Raw genomic sequence first — 19,798 nt, forward strand, 5'->3', positions numbered from 1 at the left:
CACTTAAGAACAAAAGCAAAAATACTTAAGAACTTGAATGAACAATAATGACAATTCAACAATTGATTCATGGATTGCACAAGAGTTGAATAAACCTCATATATTGATAAACGCAACTTGGATTCACGAATTGCACCAAGTTGCAAGAGCAAGCTAAATGAATCACACTTATTCAAAGAATTGCAAAGTGTGATTCTCTCTTTGGGATTCATTAATTTCACCCAAAAAGTCCTAGTGCAAAGGCGCCGTTTATGATTTCTCAAATAATAATCCTCACTCTAGGGTATTTGCCAAAAGATTCTAAAGCAAGTGAAAGATGTCCTATTTATAAGCAATAAAAATTGAAAACTCCCAATAGGTCCATTGAAAATAAATAAAAATAAATAAATAAAATAAATAAACATAGTGGCATGGACCAAGCTGGTCGTGGCATACATGAGTCCATGGTGGGCTAAGATGGTGCATGGTGGTCTTCCGGTTGGCCCATGGCTAAGTGGTGCGACATGGCTTGCTGATGGTGAGCCATGTGTGTGTGCTGCATGGCCCAAGCTGGTGGCCTGGGTGCTGGCTTTGCATGGCCCAAGCTGGTGGCTGGGGTATTGAGGCTGGAGCCATGCACTGGATGGCATGCCTGTGAGGGCATGTCACCAACCTCGCTGGTGCGCGGTAGGTGGGCTGGGGCGTGCTGCTGAGCGGCATGGCCTAGGCTGGAGGCTTGGGCACTGGCAGTGTGGCGCTGCGCATGAGGGTTATGCGGCGTAGGGCGCACGCACATGGGTGTGTGCAGGGCCACGCGGCACAGTGCTGCATGCAATGCCACGCGCATGGGCATGTGCATGCTAGGGTCACTAACCTCGCTGGCCTGCATGTTGGGCGTCCCATGTGTGTCATCGCGCGAGTCAAGGCATGCATGTATGATGGGCGCCTCGTGCGTGTCACGACACGAGCCAAAGTATGCTTGTGGGCTAGCCAAGAGCCATGTCCCCATCATGACTAAGGCATGTGCGGCAACTCTAAAGGCAACTCGACGTGGGGGTCTAACAGACTGACTATAGTCTCATGCATAATTTATCTTTGTTTACTTTACAAAGGCCATTAGGCCAATTATAAATAAGTAAAATATACTTTAAAGAAAAATTTATAATTTTTTTTTATTTATATACATGCCTTAAAAATTATGATATTTGAATTTTAAAAAAAATAATTAATAAAATGAGTATTGTAAATAAAATTATAAATAAATGTAATACCATTCTATTCTATATATAAACAATTAACAAATTCTATACGCTCAACTTGGATTTTGCTAGAATTTTATCTCTCATAAAAAAAAAAAAAAAAGTAAATCTTTAAAATTTTTTTGACAAGTGCAAAATCTTCAAATTGAGTTACTCATATTCCGTATTTTTTTTAAAAATAAAATAAAATAAAATATCATACTAACGGTAAATATTTTCAAATTCATATATCAGATTTATTATGTTTAATTTTTAGTTCTACTAATTTTCTTCCGGCATTTTAAGAAGGAAAGGTTATGAAATACGCTTCACGCCTATCCGTTAGGGCTAGGACATGAAAATGTTGTGATAGCCTTTTCTATGTACTCTTTAATAGCCAGGAGATTAATCTAAGGAGTTCGCAAGCGTCTCCTCCAGGGTGCCTCTATCTGGGGTGGTGCGGCTAAATTGCGTTTGGATAGTGAGGTATTTATTGAATAATAATAATAAAATAATGATAAAAAATTGAATTGTAATAAATAATAGTAAAAAATATTTGAAAATTAATAATAAAATAATAAATAATAATGAAGAATATTTAAGAATACATTGACATCGCAATAGACAGTTGTAAAGATGCTTTACGACGATTAGTTTCCAAAAATCTCACTGCACTGACCATACTAAACTCCTTGTTGTGCCAAAATAAAGAATATAATTTAAACAAACAGGTAACAACATCACATTTGACACCTAAGTCCCAAATATGAGGTGCATCAGCAGGTGTTACAATAACACCTAGATGAGTTTGGCTAAAAATATAATTTATTACTTGAATTTTCAATGGTCTGAATTTTTTTTTTTTTTTTTTGGAGATTTATTTTGAGTTTGGCTGCAATCCAGAAGCACCATAAAAAATACCACTATTGACAATACGATGTGGAATATTATAGTTTAAATTAAAATGAATATTATAGTTTAAATTAAAATAACAAAATAGTGATACACATGTAACTATTCATATATAGAAATGCTTTGGATTCTGAAAATGAGTCCCGAATTTGTGTCCCAAATGGTTTATTTATTTATTTAATGATTAAGGAAGTGTTTTTTAATAATGTTATGAATTTTTTATTTTTTTAAAAAATGTTTATGATGATTAAAAAAATACATGAAAAAAAAAGAAAAGAAAAATAAAAAAGAGAAATACGATGTTCGGGATCCTTATTCGGGCCACTTTTTCAGTGGCTGTAGCATAACTCATTCATATAAGTTCATATGAATAGAAGAACGTATACAGTATATAGTAACCATTATTTACTTTTGTTTTTAATTCTCTGTGTGAAATAATCATTTGTCTAAAAAATTCAAGACCTCTGCTCTAATACTATATAAATTTACCATTTATCTCAAACACCTAAGTTGATAAGAAGAGATAAATTTTATTATTTGTATTATATTCTTAATACTTCTTGTCGATGGACAAAGCACTTCTGAGAACTGGAGTAGGATTTCAAACTCTTAAATCCATATTTTACTAAATATTTTATCAAAATTCGACCTTTCACTTGGATGGATTTACCCAACTCCTATATATATATATATATATATATGCAATCAGCTAATATTGTCATGCATTTTTCAAACGCAGAAAGTGAGGTTTAATTACATCTTCCAACTTTTACCTATCATCAAACACTAGTCTCAAATAGATCAAACAGCAATTTTTAATAAAAATCCATACTGCACTAATCTTTATCCTCCAAGACCAACGTTCATGGTCACAACAACTGCTGCTGCTGTGATGTCCTTGAGGGTTATTATATTTTACAAAATTTACCGACTTAGTATACACAAGACAGCCATCAAGTGTCAAGATTCACCGATTTAGAACCGAGACATGCATCTACAGCTTCGCAGACAGAGAGGAAAACCCATCCTCTTCCAACTTTTTCTACAAATTTAGCCACCTTCAGCTTGTGAATCACTTGCATCCTTGGGTTTGCTAGAGCAAACTGGAAGAGCACAAGTAAATGCTTTAAAAGCTCAGAAACCACATACATAGATTGTAATTAACATGAGAAAGGCTTGAAGTGCAGGTCGATTCCTTACTTCTTTGCCATGAGAAACCAACTTCCTGTGCAGTTCCTCTAGTGCTATAATTCCTGAAGTGTCAATGTTCATCATGTCTATCATAAGAGAAATTCAACTTGGTCAGTGATGCCCTTGAAGAAAATTATATTTGCAAGCCGGTATAAAGGGGTACACTCTGCACTATTCAGACATTGCAAGCTTTGAATTGCAAGATAAATTAATTTTTAAATTTCTCTTACAAATCAAATCTTGTTATGTCAATAGCGTCCACTTCGCAAGTAGGAGGACTTAGAATATCTAGTTGGTAGCGGATATACAAGTTTACAAAACTCACTGGACATGTCAAGGATTAATGCTTGAACAGTTCCATTTGCATTTTCTGTCATTTTATTTTCTTCTTCTCTCATCAACCCTAATATCCTGAAACGAGAGCCATTCGTGGACTAAGTTCAACTTGCACCATTTCTCTATCATTTTTCCATAAAATAAGGAAATAATCATAAACTCATACCTTTCTCTTATGAAATTAGCATTAACAAAGCACATGGAAGCAGAGTCGATGCGGATTATCAGGATGGCCGGAGTCTTAATGACCATCGGGTATTGGCTTATGTCACAGAAGATATCTGTTCCAGGAAGTCTCCCCATTTTTTCTATGCCAGGTCGAATTGATTTTAGTAATATTTTTCCAAATGAGATTGTTACCTGCACTCCATAAAAGATAAATATCAAGATAGAACTAGTAGTTACTATCCAAGGCGATGGAAGTTTTCATATCCCCTCATATGAAAGAACATGTTTCATATTGAATAAAGTTATAATGACCATCTACTCAGATTTGAATATGATCTGTCAACGGTGGGTGTTTGACTTGAACAGTTCAATAAAATCACTCCATCTTAATTAGCATGAAGAAACCAGACCTGAGATTCTATGGTTTCCATATATTAGCTAGCGAAAAAGTGTTCAGATTTATTCTTGCTTTTAATATGATCATAGAGTTTTCTAAACGTGACATGATTCTTCGATCATTAGCAATAATAAATACCTTGAAATGTTTCATAGACCGTTTTTGGTGTATGTTTATTTGAATGCAAATGATGCCATGATGGGTTGCAGTATCCTATTCACATATAGTGCTCAACTATATGCAAGTCGAGTCTGAGCTTAAAGGGATCCTACAGGCTACATCATTCATCCAGAAAGCAAAACAGATACCGAAAGTGGGCAGTGGTCCGTGGATACACAAAAGTTCAAAACAGCATCAGCCGGACGCGCCAAAAGGGTCTAATCAGTTTGCTGCCTTTGAAGGTTTATATATGGACCCCAAGTCATGTGAGCACCCACTTTTCAGAAAGCAGTTGAATTATAAAGCTCCATTATGTTATGGAACCCACCAATCACGGGACAACCATGCTCTTCCAATTGGGCAATGAAGACTCGGATTCTATCCAACAGTATTTGTGCTCTTACGAATCAATTATGATAAAGTTGTCTGTTTACTGCAAGTTTGGTTCCCTTTTTAAGGTGGATTATTTCAACAGTTCATGCACCAAAATGGAACCGAATCAGCACATTCAAAGTAAACTCAGAGAAGTTAACGGGGAAAAAACGCCAGAGAGAAGTTTGGAACTTTACCGCAACCAGAAGGCCAATCTCCACCGATGCAAACAAGACCCCAAGAAATGCACCAATACATGCAAGGAAATCTAATTTGTCGACCTTCCAGATATTGTAAGCTTCATTTATGTCAATAAGTCCAGGAAGAGCAGAGAGAATGATTGAAGCTAGGATTGCAATGGGAGTGAAGTACAAGAGCCTAGTAAGCAATTCCAGTGACAGAAGCACAGTAATGGCCATCACTAAATTTGACACTACTGTTTGACATCCTGAGCTGACATTTACCGCTGTCCTAGAGAATGACCCTACAGTAATTCACCAAAACCTCTCAAATAATTTGATATGCTGTGTCTGTGAGGTTGTCAGCTTAAGTGGACATCTGATCTTCTTGTAGTGTGTGAGATATAAAGAAAGGGAAAAAAGTTACCAGAAAAGCTCACCGGTTGCCACATAGCATGAGGATAAAGATCCTGCTAGGTTCATAAAGCCCATGGCTACCATTTCCTTGTTCCCATCCAGGTGATAGCCCCTAATGGAAGCGAAAGATCTGCCAACGGCGATGGCTTCCTGCGGTGAAAATTGGATAACCATTGAAAAACTTATACTGAAAAAATTCAAGTATCACCAAATGGGTAAAGGGTTGATGACAGACCGTGAGAGCAATAATTGCAGAAACTAGTCCAACTTTTGCTGCTTGTCCAACATGTGGACCTTTAAATTGTAATTGATGAACTGAACTTTGATTTACTCCCCTTTTGATGTTTTTTATAATATTAACTCCGTGCTTATCAGCTTTTGTCAAAAACACAATCAAAGTGGATAACATTACTGATATCAAAGGAGCAATAGCAGGCAACCAGAAGAGGTTCTTGTTTCTCCTGCCCTTCAAATGTCACAGATTTATCAAGATTGGATGAATGAAACAGAAAAAGAGTGCCATAAAGGAGAAATCATAAAGGGAGACACTAGGATTCAATTACTTACTAGAAATCTAGTAAATAGGAGGAAGATCAGGAATGAACAACCAAGGACGAAATTCAGTGGGTACAACTGTCAATGAAAGCATGGGGAAAAGATGGTACTGTCAAATTTGTGACACATCAACAAAAGCGCATAAAACTATAGAGCAGAAGTACAAATAACAGAGACTAATATTTTAATACTCTTCATTTATCATTTCATTTTTGTCCTCTTCAAACCATGGTTCTTTAAGCAGAGCTTACTTCATCGTTAATTGATCTAACAACAGACTCTAAGACCGACACCACATCTGTTTTGACGGTGAAGTGACTAATCCCAAGTAGCCCTTTTAGCTGTTGAAGACCAATGATAATGGCTGCACCCGCCATGAATCCAACAATGGCAGCATGTGAAAGAAAGTCCACAAGGAATCCCAATCTGCAGATATTGGAGATTAGATATTAGACTTCTTAGAACAAAGAAGACTAGACTTAAGTTGACAAGGAAAAACAAAATAAGAATGAACAAGAATCACATTACAAGAAAATGTAACTGGCTCTTTAAAGCCCATAATTACCTGAATATTCCAAATAGAGCTTGGAAAGTTCCGGCGAAGAAGGTCACTGTGAAAATGAGTTTTCTATAAGCAATGGGATCAGCCATAGGATCTTGTATTTGCTGAACCATGGAGGAGAGCAGCATGGAAACAACAGCTACTGGTCCAATAGCTAGCTCTCTTGAGCTCCCCATTAGAGCATAAATCAGAGGAGGGACAACGCTTGTGTCTAAATAAAGGAAGGTAAAATCAGAAAAATGCCAATCTAACATCAAATATAAGGTTCCACAATATAATAACTACTGTTTCTTTCTCCAGCAGTATGTCTCTGGGTGTGAAAGAATCAATGACCTGATCAGACTAGCAATTGAGAAACTTGAAGCATAATATACGGTACTAAACTGAACTCAGTAACTTACATAGGCCATATTGAGGATCAAGTTTTGCTAAACTAGCGTATCCTATACTCTGCAAGAAATTTCATGAAACTAATATAAGGGGGAAATGATGAGAAAGAAGAAAAATGACATATATATAGTAGAATGTTTTAAACAAAAGATATAGGCTAACATGTGAATACCTGAGGAATGCTAAGGCTAGCCAGTGTCAAACCAGCCATCAGATCGCTTTTAAACGTTGAAGCCTTGTAATTCTTTCCCCAGCTGAGGATGGGAAATAGACCCTGCAGGAATGAAGCCACAGCACATCTCCATGGATTCTTCATCTTGGAGGATGAAGATGGCTTCTTTCTGTTAGGAAAGACTGTCTCTTTGATTGAACCTAGGAGCTCTTGGCATAGACCTGGTGGGTCAGGAGAATTGAGCACCCATTCAGCCCTCGGAGCCCGACTAGCATCCTCGATGTCGAGCTGCCGAGTCTCCACACTGAAGGTCTCAGTTGGAACTGAACTGATCATGGTTGTTTGAACTTTGAAGTTGAAGTGTTTGGGTGAACTCTCTTTGAGTTACTTGTTATGTAACTCAAAAGTGTTGGTTATATGCTACCCATTAGCGTAATAAAGTTGAATTTGGCTGATGCCTTACCTATTAGAAAGTGCTTGGCCTTCAAGGGTCACTATATTTGGGTCATGTCAGGAGTGGCAACTTACTTATCAGATGTTTGGAACTCATAAAAAAGGGAGAATGACCTTTTTTTTTTTTTTTTTTTTTTTTTTTAAACTTTGTTAATGGTTTTCTTATGCTTCAATTTATTGATGGAACAGGACAATTCTCTGCACCGAAGATTCCCAATGAACAAGCCACATGATCAAACACTTCAGTGTGTCCCAAAAAAACATATAAATAATTATCAAATTTCATCAGTAAGTGTGTTAAAAGTCCTCATTTTATTGGTAAATTATTCCATAATTTTCAATAACCTTAACTAATTCATTATAATACTAGTTACAGTTGTGAATATAAACTATCCATGATGCAAAGAGAGATTTGGGGTATGCAAAGAGAATCCAAATCTATCTAATACATTGTGCTTGTGGGAGAGGATATGATCCTCCAACCTCTAATTTCACACCTTTGAAATGACTGATCAAGGAGGGGGAGGGAGACGGCCACAATTAATGGAGAAGTGATTACCGACTACTATTTAAGTGATTACCCATTATTTGATTTCGTCAAAGTATGCTCTTATCTTTTAGCCAGAATCTGTGCATACTGGATAGACATTCGACACTACTATTTGATCGCTTTTCCCTTTATAAGAGCATACTTCGAGGACAAAGACAAGCATTTTTCTGACTTCTGAGCATACTCTGTTTTCTGGTGACAAAGTATATATATTTTCCTCATTTAACTATGTATTAAAATATATATATATATATATATATTTGCTCTTGTTGAGCCATATCATCCGATTCATTTTCCTGTAAATCCGTTTAACTAGTTTTATTACTCATCTCACATCATCCACTTAAGTAGATTCCTGTAACGTGAACTTTTTATGACTAATGTGCTGATCCGGTCCCATGGCTTGCACAATTAAACGATGAAAAACCAAGTCTATTCAATATCAACGTCCACACATGATGGCATGAATAGTAATCAATAGACAAGAAATTTTTTCATGAAACCTTTTGAAAAACTCTTTAAACATAAAACATGACTCTGCGACAATCTATATAGAAGACACCAATCAAACTTACAAGTACTTAATCCAATTGCAGCATCTTTGCAACCATCCCAGCTTCCAAGAAATATGTCTTTTCGCGGCCAAATTTTTTGAGCGCCAGTAATATTTGACGCAAAAAGTTGATTTTGTGCATTAGCATCGTTTCATTTACTGTGAAGAAGAAGTCAACACTAAACTCTACTTTTTTGCGGCGAAATTATGTTTCTGCAAATATTTTGGACGGAAAAAAAGCCATTATGGCGTTTCATATTATTGTGAAAATAACGATGAAAAATAAAATAAAAGTAAATAATTACATAATATAAAATTAATGTGATTCGGTAACGTACCTACATCTATAGAGATGTAAGAAATTTTATTTTAAAAGAAATTACAATCACACACCGTAAATTACAATATTTTATTTAACTTTTTAATTTTAATCTCAACTCATCTCTCATCTTATATAATTTTCAAAAATACAATTTCAAATGTGCAAGTAATCTTGTCTTCATTAATTATTTAAATTTATCTTATTAAATAAAAATATATATAGATAAATTTGATCACCCATAAAAAATTAATTAATCCCCTTGCTCACTATTCAAAATAACGAAATAGAGTATCTATTATCCAAACATACAGTGTTGATGTAAGAGCCTATCACATCAATTATTATAAAAAGAAATATTCTCTTTTGTGTTGTTTTTATTCTCCAAATATTAACGAAATTTTGATTATTTTTATAGATAAAATGAGATGAGATAAAATATTATTAAAATATATTTTTTTAATATTATTATTTTAAAATTTAAAAAAATTAAATTATTTATTTTATTTTATATAAAAATTTAAAAAGATTATAATAATTATATAAAATGAGATAAAAAATTTTATAAAAATGAAGGACGCACATTTCCCTTACCTTAAATATATAATAAAACTCATTTTGTTTATCTTTCTATCTCCAAACTTATGATGAAATATCGCACCATGCCAGCCCTTTGGCCCTTACGAGCTGATATTCTCGACCAATCATACATATATTAACAGCTTTAAAAACCTGCGATCATAAATGAACCTTAAAAGATCTTTCTGCACTGCAGAAAACGGAAACGGAAGGCATTATTAAAACTGTAAAAGAATACAATCATGTCACAATCTTGCATATGCCAAACTTCATACATTATAGAAAGTAGAAGGAAGATTTTCCTAGATATAAATATTGATCTCCAAGCAGAAATATATAGTACGTAATTCAAACATTAAATTAAAATAACAATTTTTTTTTTTTCATTCTTGGTGGGCAAATGATCTTATTTGTATCTTAATGATCTGAGCATACGCCCGCATGACATATGCATTGTCGATTACATGTACATATATAAAGTTGTCATCCCGTATAGTATTATATATAAGAAAAACGAGTATTTAAGATATATTACTTCTAACGAGAATGATTATATTTATGATCGAAACAGTCTCATTTTAATAGAAAATAATCATTTTCACAAAAAATATATAATTGGTTATAAATAAATAACTTTCTTGTAATGTATATTTATAAACACTGCTAAAAAATCTAGCAAGATTAATAATAAATTACAAACAACTTAATAAAGTACTACATCCGATTTCAAATAAAAAAATTTAATCGATCGGATAGATCAAACCTGCATTATATCTATATAATAAGTCATGCTAATCAGAAGGCCGGGAAGAGCGATTAAAAAAAAAAGAAACAAGAGAGTTACAGTACGGCAAGGGCCGGGGGAGGATATATAGGGATTGACGGGAATGCAGTCTACGTGCACAGCGATGCATCTTGCAAATTACTTGCCATTTGGGAATATTGGAAAGGATGGCAGCAGCTGGTGGATATCTGTATTGAAGAGGGATATCGTGTGTCAGCCTGAGGTGAGATCGATCCCGCGGGTACGTGGCACTGAACGGCCATGCATGGTGATCACAAGTCAGTTTCGATCCCTTTAATTATGACGGTTAGCTTGGGTAGGTATAGTTGCCCAAGCTACCTAACTTGTCTACTGTCCATGCAGCATGAGATATATATATATACACACACACATAAATGGAGCTTTCAAAGTTTCTAGAAAGAAACATGCAACTAATAGCATGGAAATGTCTGTACGTAACAGCAACATCAGAATTAAGTTTACAGCCGGGCGGGGATCGACATGAGCTAGTTGTGTCATATTATGGAGATCCGGGCTTGAAAATGTTATCAGCAAATTCTGTTCATATGGTTTAAAACCAAGCATTCATGAAGTATTAATTAATGCATGGGACCTGCAACTTGCTCATGAATGTATGATCTATTCCTACACCCAACAAGATTTAGATGTGTCATTATATTGTTGATTATCAACCATAAGATCAACTTAATTTTTTTTTTCAAAAAACAACAAATTCAAAGTTTGATGAATAATACGGCCATCTCATCACATGAATCAAATTTGAGTGAACGAGAGTGTCGGAGAAACATAACATTTTCCTACATAGTCAGTGTGTGTGTTCTAAAAAGCATATATATATGGAATCTCAAAATTACTAGTTAGAAACCAATTATGATAGCATTGGAAATGGAATCTCATAACACATCGTTGATGTGAAAGTCTGCTGACGTGGATCAAGAAGACTTTCACATCAGCTATGTATGTTTAAAAATTATTGGTATTTTAGTTTTTTTTTTTAAATTATAATGAGTCTCACTATAAATAGTATTAATCGATTAATGTGTAGCAAAATTCTAGAAAATGAACTTGGTGATCTTAGGTAAGGCAGGAGCAATGGCTGTCGTAGGTGATGGAAACCAATGGAATTGGAGTACTGGGTTTGGTCATGTGAATAAAGCAGCAACACCATGCTAGCTAGCTTTATGCAGGTGGCCTGTCCACTTACCATATAAATTTGTGAACGTGGATGAATATAGGGTATGGGGGAGATTGGTGTACGACTTTGTGCTCAATCTGGTCCCATGCATTGAGTTCAATCAAAGTCCATATACGGCCTGTAGCCACTGTCATATATAGTACTGCTCATCATATCCTTATGACTGATGAAAACATGCACCCACTTCAATCCCATCCCAACCCATATATTTGAAGCCGACCCACTAACTTTATTCCTGCATTTTGCACTTCTCGACGGTCAGCTTTCATCCTCATCGCCCGCAATATTGCTTTTGGGTGGAGTAAGTACGTATGTTCTTATCCACATTTGGGGCAGAATATACAAGAATCCATTCTTCATTATAAATAGGTACGTGTAAACAAGACCTTGATTCAGAGTTGCGGTACTGTCAATCAAGCAATTATATTTATGGCACAATCAAGAAAAGACATGCCAGGCCAGGCTGATCATCTTGACCGGGGATTATAATGGAGAGATATTTTGGGAGCTGCTAGATCAAGATGATGATGATGATGATGATCACGTGATTTCGCTTTAATTCAGAGCGAGTGCGTCTATGCATCCAAAACCAAAAGAGTTCAAAGATGCTGTATTTTGCAATCGAGTATTCCTCGAGAGTGGAAAAGACTACTGCAAGTCGGGCTTCCTATAGTGTCTACATCAAATCCAAAGTTTTGAAAGCAAAGTGGTTATTAGATATCCCCAAGATGAAAAACATGGCGTGAATTTGGAGAGTAATAGGGGTGGATTCATATTTCATATATAGATGTGGGATGCATTCAAGTTGTGTTCTATTAATACCAGTACTACGTACCTTTAGTTAGCTGGCTAGCTACTATATATGTACCATTATTGTCTAAACTACTTCCTTCAACTTTTCTGCCAAATCTTCCACTAACCCATGCATGTATATATTACTAGCTTATTCGACAGCTCCGTCTTTAACCAATTAACTACTAAAGCTCCTCGCACCGATATCATGAGCAGTACGTTATCTCACATACATACATGGTTGGTGTCTTAAAAACACACACCAACTATTCCTTTTCTACTTTCATATAAGAGCATTCTCAGCAGGTTATGTAAAATTCATATTTTTATAAAATTTTGATTCTAATGAAAATTCAAGATATCGCATCTTGTACCGAGCAAGCTTAACATACAACAACATATTCACATTTTCAATATTACTTCAATATTTATCAAATTGTTTTCCTCATATTCACCGTCATTAATCCCACCACAAGGCTTCCTTCATCACACTCCATGTCACATTTTGAATTATAACCAACTCCATAAAAAAAGAGTTGCAAGTTACATATTCACCCCTCGAGAAATGTAAAGGCGTATCATGAAAAACTTGAAGAAACTTCACAAATAACTTTACCTTCTCCCAATCATCATTCTTGTGAGGTCCTAACTTCCTTGACGTTCTCCTCATCAATGAATCGTCATCGTCATCATTATCATATCCAATACTAGTAAAGAAATTTGAATCTTTTTCCGCTAACCGTTCAAAAGTTTTTCTAAATTTTTCCGCATTCTCCAACATAAGATAGGTAAAGTTTCATCTAGTTTGCACATCCATGCAAACATGATCTTTGCATATAATGTCTTCTAGTTATACATACAACTTAAATGTACTCCACATTTGAGGGGATGATTTAACGTATTTTACAACACTTCTCACCCTTGCAATAGAGTCATCATACTCTTTCAACCTCTCATGGACAATTAAATTTAATATGTGGGCACAACACCAAACATACAAAAATTGATGTTCGAAGACAGTATCCCTCCTATGCTTGGTCTTCTTTTCAAATAAGATATTGCTTCGTTATTATAACTTGCATTATCAACAGTAATTGCAAGTATTTTTGGTCTCCCCCAATCATGCAAGCACATCTCTATGGCCTTACCAAGTGTATTACATTGTGATTTTCAATCAAAGAAAAAGAAAGAATCATTTTCTGTAGATTCCAATCATCATCAATAAAGTGTGCAGTGATATACATATAATTGAGATTTGCATAGATGTTCATGTATCTGTGGTAAAGGAAATCTGTTGCCCTTGAAGAGCAGTTTTCAACTTACTTTTTCCCTCACATACACATTAACACAATCTTTTGCAATCGTAACACAAGATGAAATCTTTATCCTTCAACAAGCATAAATCTTTTGAAACCCTCACATTCAACGAACCTAAAGGGCAACTCATAAAAAATCAATATCTCCGATAAGGCTTGTCTACAAGCCTCAACACTAAATGTTATGGGAACAAGTCCCCCACTACCACTTACCACATCCTTTGCCTACCAACCTAAAGTGGTTTGGGACTTGTCCGTCTTATTAAATGGACATTTTCTTACACTATTTCTCAATGTGGTACTTCATAGATTTTGTATAGTTGATCTTCGTATCACATGCATACGAAGCACCATAGTAATTACATGCAGTCCTAAGTTTAGTGAGATCACCTTTTAGTATTTTTGTAAAGTGATATCAAACCATTGACCTAATTCTACTACCACTAGGTCTACTAGCACTCAGTTTAGTACTTACATTGGGTAGGAGTGGAAGAATACCTTGCCCTTGCTCTTGTGTTGACTTGTTAGCATCATCTGTGGTAGAGTCTCTCGGAATCGTTTCTTTTATAGGGTACATCTAGAAAAATAACAAACCTAAAGAACTAGTTTGAAATGTCTTAAATCCAATGACATGAGTACTATAGATACTAGGTACTAATCAAGCCGTGAATATTAGTATCCAAAGAAATCCATCAGAAAAGATATTCATACAAATTATATGTAAATAGGGATGCGAATCTAATATTTTATATACAAATTTATCACTGATTAACTAGAATCACTACATTGTAAATATTTAAATAGGGCCAACGAGAAAATTCACTACACTGAGAGAAAAGAAAATTGAAGAGTGAAGACCGTACCTAAGGGGGTAGGGGTTGCGAAGGTTTCGAAAAGGGGAGAGAATGTGATGGAGGGGCTAGAGAGGGGAGGGAGATGCGACGAAGGAGTTAGAGAGGGAAGGGATAACGGATGACGATAGGGGGATCTAAAAATGCTAGGTTTTGCGTTAGAGGAAGTGTGAGAGAATGGGAGGGATTCTAGGGGGGTCTTATAAGTGTAACCCTTATGTTGAAACAACGCATTTTGGATTGAAAATAACCCTAAGTGGCGTTGTTTCAATGGATGGGTTATTTAAAAAAAACTGAATTACATGAAACGACAACTCAATTTTAATTTTACTTGCTACTAGACCTAAATGGTGCTGTTTAGGTCCAATATTACACTAAATGGCACCGTTTCTTGTGCTGAGTAAGAGCCATTTTTTTAATTCTTTTATATTTTTCTCACATAAATGATTAAAAAATTATTTAAATTAGTAAAATAAAATTAAGTAAACTATTTAATGTGGATTATGTAATTAACTATTTAACTCATTAAAAAATAATTAATTATAATTAGATTTATGATGTTAATTGCTAATTTGTTACTAACTTAAAGTATGTAAATGTATTATGATAGTTAATGCATAATGGGCTATATTAAAATTTTTACATTTTGTATATTATTAATAAATAATTGTCAATTTTTCATTGACCATACATACTTTACACTTACTTGCAACTTAGGTATTTTATAAAAAAAATTATCTTATAACTTTAATGAGATCATAAATATAGATGTTAGTGGTTAGTTAATGGTGATAGGTTAGTTAATTGATAGCACATTTGTAATTAAATATTTAACATTTTATATTGTCAATGGTGATAAGTTAGATGAAAATTACATAATTAATTATATAATTATTATACTTTAATTAGATCATAAATGTAGATGTTAGTAATTAGCTAATGATGATAGGTTAATTAATTGATATAATACATTAGTTAATTGATAGAATATTTGTAATTAAATAGTTAATGCTTGCTTGCAATTTAAGTATCTTAAAACAATTACCTAATTACTTTAATTAAATGTAAATAGTAGAGTATGTATTAACCATTTACATATAATGACATATATTATCACATAATTTATGATATATTATAATTGATAGTATATATTATTAATGCTTGCTTGCAACTTAGGTATTTTAAAAAAATTACCTAATTAATTTAATTAAGTGTAAATAATAAAGTATGTATGAATGCATGATATATTTACTATTTACATATAATAACATAAATTATGACATGATTTATGATATATTATTAATTGATAACATATATTATTAATGTTTGCTTGCAACTTAGGTATATTAAAAAACTTGAAAGAATTACTTTAATTAAGTGTAAATAATAGAATATGTATGAATGTATGATGTATTAATTATTTACATATATGACATAAATTATCACATTATTTATGATATATTATTAATTAATAGCATATATTATTTTATATGATCAATGATAATAGATTAAATAAAAATTGTATCATTAACTCATATAATTACTATATAAAAATAATATATTAAATTATTAAAAATATTTTTAAAAATATATATATAGTTCGGTCTGGTCCGTTCCAAAATTTATAGACCCTAGGACTGGACCGAATTTCTTCCATCCACAATTTTTAGGATCGAGACCGACCGGTACAGTATTCGGTCAAGTCTAGATCGAAATTTTGTCAATTTTTTCAATCTAGACCGAATTCTGTACACCCCTATCCGTGACCACTTTTCAATTCTAGTAGAAATTCTTCTCACAATCTCACCCCACATGCATGATAACATGATTCTATTTGAGAAATGATTTGTACAATTCTGAAATAGACAAGTCTCATGCAAGCCATTGTAAAAAAGTGGACCACACCTTTAAAAAAATAAAATAAAAATAAAACTATTTTTTATTAATGAGACTCAATTTTTTACAAAAAACTTATATGAGTTTTGTCTATTTAAGATTTGTACCTAACATTATGAGTTTAGGTGGTTTGCTTTTTTTGGGTGGATGTGGTTTTTTCTACAAAAATACTATTTATTATAATTTTTTTCATCTATTAACGTGATATTAAATTATTAAATTGAAGAATAGTTCTATTTATATCCATGTGTTTCAAGATGGATTGAATAAGAATAATATTTACAATATTTGAAATCTTGCGTGTGAATAGTATTTCATAGATATAAAGATAGTACTGTAACAAATTGGATATTAGTTATAAAATACATAACCCATTGGATGAACTATGTTAAGGTATTTTCCTTGCGATGTACTTGCAGATTGTGTACTTGATCATTTTCGGTAGTGGCCTCTAAATTTGTATTTAACATGGCAGATTGTATACTTGATCATTTTCAAAGTAGTTTATCTCTGATGATGGTTGAGGGTCTCATTTATGCACAAAATTGGCTTCTTTCTTATTCTACTCCAATAAGGCTTAGGATTTTAATGGATGAAGTGGAATATTTTTTTTTTGTAACAAATTTATTTATTTTTATATCTTTTCATGATTCATTGATTTCATTTTTATAATTTGCTTTGTTTTATCTTTTATGCCTAGAATTTGTTGGGGAGGTTGAAAATTTTATAGAGACGTCAAATACAATATCTACACCCAATGCAGATGATTGAGGTGAGAATGACTAACATATTTATTATTTTGGTTAGTATGAAAAAAAGTTTAACCTAAGATATTTATTATTTATTTTGTATTTTGTAGTAAAATCGTTGTTATGAGTTGTGGTGACATGGAGTTGTGGACTTGGAGACTTAGAGTTTGTGTTGTGAACTTGTGACATCATTGTCAATCATTTAGTCATTTGTATTTTTTTAATATCATTCAATTGTTTGTAATATTTGTAATTTGAAGTATTACTTTATAAGTAAGTGGGTTATGGCTAGATGCATGGATTGTTAAATTGTAATAATTTTTATATGTTTACTTTTTTTGGTTTTTTTTTTCTTCAGAGTTTAGAATTTGGATGATTATGGATTTTTATAAATTTTTAATCTCTATTTTTGTTTTAATTTTATTAGTATGAATCATGATTGTTAACCTTGTTTGGATGGATATAGATAGTTTTTATTTTTTATATATTTTCCTTTTATTTTGAGCTTGGATATTATTGGATTCTTTTCAAGTTCTTTTTTGGTATTTTTTGGCTGAAAATATACTACAATTTTCAGTTGGGCCGAACATCATAGAATTGGGCTAATTGGCCCATCTGGTACTGGGTTGGACCGATAGGGCCACTCTAGTCTGGTCCCTTTGGGAGTTCGGTCCGGTCCAAGGTAGGTAAATCTTGGATCAAAGGGATTTGGTCTAGTCCAAAAAATACCCTTTGAACCGACTAGACCAAAACGAGTTCACCCTAAAACTCTCAGGTGCAAAAGGTTGTTAGCCCATGTAGTACAACTTTGTTCATTCACCCGAAACCAACGAAAAATGAAACTTAGTTTTCATGAAATGAAAAGAGATAAGAGGAAAACAAATAGGCAAACTAGTCTCCTAGTAATTTCTTCCAAAGAAAGAACAACAACATACACTGCAGATCAGAGATGCTATGTTTTATTCGAGAAAAATTCTACTCATCATCCTTACACCACACACCGATTTTGATTTTTTATCTTTTGATTTTTTTTTTCTTTTAGCAGGTATGTGATGTAAGAATGATAAGTAGAAAAACTCAATTAGTTTAGTATGAATAAAATTAAAAAAAATTAAAACATGTATGGTGCATGTGTGGTCATGTAAGAGGCCAAAACCCTTTATTCAAATTTATTTAGTTGAATGTTAAAATAATCTATTTGATTTTCTTGAAGATCAGTAATTGATTTCTAAACTTTGAAATCAAATAAGTCCTTAATATGACACTCCTAGTTATTCAGAGCGACATATGTAAAAATGGAAATTAAGAAATCTTTTTTTTTCCCCTTCACAAATCTAAAGTCTTGACAATATTTTAAGAAAATTAAAATTCAAAAATATTTTCTCTTTCAATTTTTGAATAATAAAAAAATTAGAAAAAAAAGGTTACTTCTGCGCTGCCCCTCATTGGTGGAAGGAGATCTCCTATACCACCACACATGAAGGGGCACCATTTTCAGAGATTAATGGAGGGAGGAAGGGTGGGGATCCACCATCTACCTTGTCCTCGAGATGTCTCCCTCAATCCAAAAGAGAAGTGTTACGGGCATCAAAGAAATTACATACACAGCTATCCACTCCAAAAACAAAGCTATAATTCACTCCAAAAACAAAACAAAGCTAGCTTTAGGGCTGAGCACCGACCTATTCGGAGTCGGAGGGCCCAGACTCTGACTCCGACTCCGACTTTGTCGGAGGTCGAATCCGACCTCCGACTCCGACTCCGCGATGTATATTATCCGATCCGACTCCGACTCCGACTTGTCGGAGCGGAGTCGGATTTTTTTATTTTATTTTTTTGTCTTTTTTAATTTCATATTTGACCCATTTAAAAAAAAAAAAAAATTTGTGAGCTTTCAAATTTCAACTTTATCAATATTACAATCTAAACTAAATAGAAGACCATGCAATATCAATCTAATGTTATCATTATAATTTATATTATATATATATATATATATATGAAGATTCATAAAAAAATATATGATATATATTATTATATATGAATATTAAAAAAAAGACACCGACACTGTATACGAAATATTATTAATACACTAATATACTTTATATATATATTAATATATATATAAATATATGTAATACACTAATAGTATTAGTATATTAGTATTAGTATTAATATTAGTTATACTAGTAGTGATATTAGTTATTCTAATAGTTATATTAGTATTAGACTATTAGTCATTATTAATACTATATATTATACTAATAGTGATATTAATACTATATAATATATATAGTTATAGTTAAAGTCATTTAGTATAACTATATTAGTATAAGTTATAGTGATTTAGTATAATTATGATACTACAAGTTATAACTATAGTCTATATTAGTATTAGAATTAGTTGTAGTGATTAGAATAACTATATATTAGTATTTGCTATAATGATTTTAATTTAGTATAACTATATAATAGTATTAGTATATTAGTATTAGTATTAATATTAGTTATACTAGTAGTGATATTAGTTATATTAATAGTTATATTAGTATTAGACTATTAGTTATTATTAATACTATATATTATACTAATAGTGATATTAATACTATATAATATATATAGTTATAGATATAGTCATTTAGTATAACTATATTAGTATAAGTTATAGTGATTTAGTATAGTTATGATACTACAAGTTATAACTATAGTCTAT

At 32.9% G+C, this 19,798-nt stretch overlaps 1 protein-coding gene across 2 annotated transcripts; it reads right to left on the reverse strand.

Annotated features, from left to right (window-relative positions):
- Positions 1-2,926: 2,926 nt before the first annotated feature.
- On the reverse strand, positions 2,927-7,509 carry LOC108997223 (low affinity sulfate transporter 3). 2 transcript variants are annotated; one of them, XM_035684237.1, is made up of 12 exons: positions 7,028-7,502; positions 6,867-6,915; positions 6,469-6,676; positions 6,155-6,329; positions 5,916-5,981; positions 5,584-5,814; positions 5,372-5,498; positions 4,950-5,236; positions 3,823-4,016; positions 3,646-3,731; positions 3,330-3,406; positions 2,927-3,232 (listed from the first exon to the last, which is right to left on the reverse strand). In XM_035684237.1, the coding sequence occupies exons 1-12, from the start codon at positions 7,361-7,363 to the stop codon at positions 3,083-3,085; spliced, it is 1,986 nt and encodes a 661-aa protein (XP_035540130.1). In that variant the 5' UTR covers positions 7,364-7,502; the 3' UTR covers positions 2,927-3,082. The 2 variants fall into 2 exon arrangements, 1 of the variants encoding a protein (XP_035540130.1); XR_004797965.1 differs by lacking the exon at positions 3,646-3,731 and having other exon boundaries at positions 3,123-3,232; positions 7,028-7,509.
- Positions 7,510-19,798: the final 12,289 nt, after the last annotated feature.

This window comes from Juglans regia, chromosome 13, assembly GCF_001411555.2.
Source record: "Juglans regia cultivar Chandler chromosome 13, Walnut 2.0, whole genome shotgun sequence".
Classification (NCBI taxonomy): Eukaryota; Viridiplantae; Streptophyta; class Magnoliopsida; order Fagales; family Juglandaceae; genus Juglans; species Juglans regia.